Below are 4,172 nucleotides of genomic sequence, written 5' to 3' on the forward strand. Positions count from 1 at the left end.
TTTTTTTTGCCCACATTTTTCCCCGCCGGTGTGTGCGTGGCCGCAAGTCGCACCCCCTGCCGTGAGACGCCTGCCCCACACCGCTAACTCTATGGTCTGCTCTGCTTGCTTCGACCGTACCCCTCATGTGCTGCTGGCACTCCATCCTTCCTGAAGTGGGAAGAACGCAATCTTTGATTATCATTTTATGGGGTTGGGGGCCTGTTGTGATTCAGTGTTTGTCAATCTATTGACAGCTGGCAACTTAGTGCACGACAATCACGCTGTCAGTGCGTGCTGCTTTGCTTGATGTGGTCTCGCTCAATGATTTTTAATCCAGGGTTTATCATCGCCTGATTCCTGTTTGTTTTTGAAGCAATCCAACACTCTTGCTTGATGCGCACGCATCCGCATCCAGTCCTCTGCTAGGGGTTCAATCTCCACTGCCTTCAGTCAATCTTTTGCGGGCCAAGGTGCGCAAGCCTGGTCGTTTCAAGAGTACGAGCGTGCTGTGGCGTGTGCCAGCACTCACATCTTGCAGTCATTACAAACCGGCGCAAGCCACGTCGAGGTGCCAGCTTATTTGGCATTGTGAAGGGTAGGCTGTGTTCCCTGTATTGCACTATGCAAGCAACCCTGATTGCAGCAACCCGTTGATTGAGTAGGGTTGCATGTACAACATAGCAGATGGTTCCAAGTGGTGACTGCTTTGTAAACGTTGCCATTGGGGCTATTGCCTTGAGCTTGGCGACAGGCTCGACTCCAATTCATCCGGCCCTGTCGGCACTGCAGCACGTGCGGTTTGTATCGTGGTGCCGCCGTGGAATAGACCGCCGCGTGCTGGAGGCTGGTCTCACACAGAGTGGCAATTAACGGACCAGGTTCGCGCTAGCTGTTAACATTCATTTGTGAGAACAGGAACAAAACCGACTGTACACTTGCACGCAGTACGTGTCGTGATTGTCAGTTGGGTGCAAGGCTGTACAAGTAATGTGAAGTGTGAAGCAAAACAATCTTGTTCTGTCAAAAAGGCTCCGCCTTGTTCCCACCACGCTGGCGATTTGTCATCAGAGGCTCATCGTACAGCAGATAGGGACAGCAGATAGATTGACTCCAAACAGCCGCGATGGTGGCACCCACGTTGGGGGCCGAGGCCAGCCATACAAGAAGCAAAACTTGCGTCACAAACTCATGCCTGACCCACGACATGCAAGGGTTTGCCGACGCGTGAGGTCTCCCAGCCCTTCATAATCGTGCATAAGTCGGCGTCACCGGGCCACGCGGGTGCAACTTTCTTACCCCTTGTCATACCATGCTGCTTGCTCAGTGTAGATTGTCGAGAGCACACATACTTAGCATTTCAAGTGCAAGCAAGCGGTGTGCAGAGGTCGAATTGAAATCACCGAGCTGCGAGATCAATCACGCGCGTGGTTCTTTGCCTCACCGTGCTTCATACGAGGACTAGGTGCACACTGGACCGTGTGCAGAAGGCGCCGGACGCCGCTGGCCCGCTTTCAACCTGTCGAGGCGCTCCGTCGTCGTCTGCGCTCGGCGCACACCTGGGCGCATTGGCAACGCGCAGTGGCTGCTACTGCTGCTGCTGCCGCTCCTGCCTGTCATAGCAGTAGGCGCCTGGCTGATCAGCGGCCGCCTGGCTTCATCGTCCCTGGGACCAGATAGAGGGCTCGCACCCGCAGCCTCGGCTCCGGCGTGGCCGGACCCGCAGGAGGCATCGGGGACGGCGGCCGAGTCGGCCTCAGCGCCCCCCCTCGCAGCAGCCATGCGGCTTCCCAGCATATTCGTGACCCATGGGGGTGAGCAACTCAGTGCTTGGTGCCAAGTCCTCGCCTGCCTGTCAAGGAGCCAGGTGCCTGGCATCCTGTGCCCCTCCCCTGCCTTGCGCAGCGCCCAGGCTGCGGGGTGCCCTCTGTGCTATCAATCTATCTGAATCGACCCGCCACACCCACCCACGCCCCCTGACCGTCACTTGTCCTGCTCACACCAACATGCATGGCCCCAGGCGGGCCCCTCCCCGTGCTGGGCGACCCAGCGCACGTGCAGCTCACCGCTTCGCTGCGATCGCTGCCCGGCCGCCTTCCGGCCGCGCCCACGGCCATCCTGCTGTGCAGCGCCCACTTCGAGGCAGCGCAGCCTACGGTCATTGCGGAGCCGCCGTCGCATCTCCTGTATGACTACGGCGGCTTCCCACCAGGTGCCCGCACGGCGCAGCAGGCCGCACCGCACCGCCAGTGAGGTGCTGGTAGGCACGCACCCGTGCAACTCTTTCCCTCCAACCCGGTTTGCGGACCTTTCCCTGCGACTCCTTGTGTGTGGTAATCCACCACTCTGAACCATTATAATTTTTTGACTGATGTGTTGCACTGTATGCATCGTACCCCATCACATCACCCCCACCCCCAGAGAGCTACCAGCTGCAGTACCGCCCGCCAGGCCAGCCGGCGCTCGCGCAGTCGGTGCTGCGGCTGCTCAGGTGCGCCCGCCCAGGGGGTGGGGGTTGCCGCGCTCCAGGGGGCGCCGTGGGGGGCGGCTCGGCGCAGGAAGCAGCAGGGCGAAGGCGGAGCGGCCGCAGTCGCGGGTGCATCCAGCTGCCCGCCTTCCGCTATGAGTGGCAAACCTGTGGAGACACGCAGCCCGCCGGGGCGCAGTCGTACCCTCGCCAGCCTTTACTTGATGCGCCGTCTTAAGCCCTCCTCCACACACCCCCTTCCTCCCGTGGCGTCCCTTTACACAACGCCGTCCCTTTGCCGGGGCCAGGGGTGCGGGCTTTGAGCCCCAGCTGGAGTCGTCTGGCCGGGGGCTGGACCACGGCGCGTTCATCCCCCTCATGCTGATGTACCCCTCTGCCGCCATCCCGGTGGTGGAGCTGTCCATTCTCGCGTCACTGGCGCCAGAGGTGGGCGCAGGGTGGGGGCGGGGCAGGGGGGGGGCGCGTGGAGCGTTGGCACAGGTGGTGCGTGTGTGTGTGTGTGTGTGTTTGTGTGTGTGTGTGTGTGTGTGTGTGTGTGTGTGTTTTCACGCGCGCGCACACACATGCACGCACGCACACACACACACACACACACATGCACGCACGCACACACACACACACACGCACACACACACACACACGTTTGTCTACTATGCACGTGCATGATAAAAGGGCCATAGAGCGGAAGAGAGAGGGGGCAGGGGGAGGGAGAGGGAGAGGATCAAGGCATTGGCCCCTTGTCCCCACCAATGTGGGACCAGCCCATGTCAAGACAGGCTGGGCTCATCCCTTCTGCACCCCTCCAGGAGCTCACCCGAGCCGCATCCCCGCACCCGCCCCCCTTCTCCTCCCCACCCGCAACCGCCAGGACCACGTGCGCATGGGCGAGGCGCTGCGGCCGCTGCGTGACGAGGGGGTGCTGATAGTCGGCTCTGGGTCCTCATTCCACAGCATACCAGAGGTTGGCGAGGCCAAATGGGGGAGCCTGGGCGGGCCGTGCTGCCGGGTGGCGGGCAAACCACACCGCTGCAACCAGGGTGTCCAGCGGCACAGCGCAGCGGTGCCCGGGGCGTCCCCGGGGGCTCAGAAACTGTAGTGGTGGTTGAACCCAGGCCCGGTGGGCGCTGGAGGTGCAGCCAGCTTTGGGGACGGGCGAAGCGACAGAGCTGCGCACACACAGAAGCTGGGCCCACCGCCGCGTGAGTGCGCCGCCATTCCCCTGCGCTGCCTGACCTCACTCCCCCGCCCTGCCCCCAGATCATCCGGGCGACGCGTGGCCGCCCCGGGAGCGCGCTGATTGGGCAGGTGCGGGCCTGGCGGCCTGGAGCGGAGGTGGAGCTATGATAGTGCCCGCATTGCAAAAGTGCAGCGGGTCGGCGCTGCGTCGCGACGGGCTCACTCACACCAAAGGAACGGGCGCCAGTGACGCCGGCTTGTTGCCCTTCTTTTGGGTCTTTTTGTACCGATCTGTCTATCCATGCCACTAACGAGCTGAGCCCTGCCACCCGGCAGCTCAACACGCGTGCCCACACCCCTGTACAACATCAAGCCCAACCCCCTGCCAAATGGTTGCACTCCCCTGTCTTTCTCACCCAATTCCACCCCACCCCACCCCACGCCATCCCACCCCAACCCCACCCCACGCCACGCAACGCCACGCCACCCCACCCCACCCCACACCAACCCAACCACCCCGCACAACCCC

At 62.1% G+C, this 4,172-nt stretch overlaps 1 protein-coding gene across 1 annotated transcript; it reads left to right on the plus strand.

Annotated features, from left to right (window-relative positions):
- Positions 1-1,989: 1,989 nt before the first annotated feature.
- Positions 1,990-3,811, plus strand: MNEG_8165 (4,5-DOPA dioxygenase extradiol-like protein; the record flags this gene model as incomplete). The annotated part of the gene is made up of 5 exons (XM_014043366.1): positions 1,990-2,191; positions 2,401-2,470; positions 2,755-2,893; positions 3,336-3,428; positions 3,725-3,811. 5 exons carry the CDS (start codon positions 1,990-1,992, stop codon positions 3,809-3,811), a joined length of 591 nt encoding a protein of 196 aa, XP_013898820.1.
- Positions 3,812-4,172: the final 361 nt, after the last annotated feature.

Source organism: Monoraphidium neglectum, assembly GCF_000611645.1.
Source record: "Monoraphidium neglectum strain SAG 48.87 unplaced genomic scaffold scaffold01522, whole genome shotgun sequence".
Lineage (NCBI taxonomy): Eukaryota > Viridiplantae > Chlorophyta > Chlorophyceae > Sphaeropleales > Selenastraceae > Monoraphidium > Monoraphidium neglectum.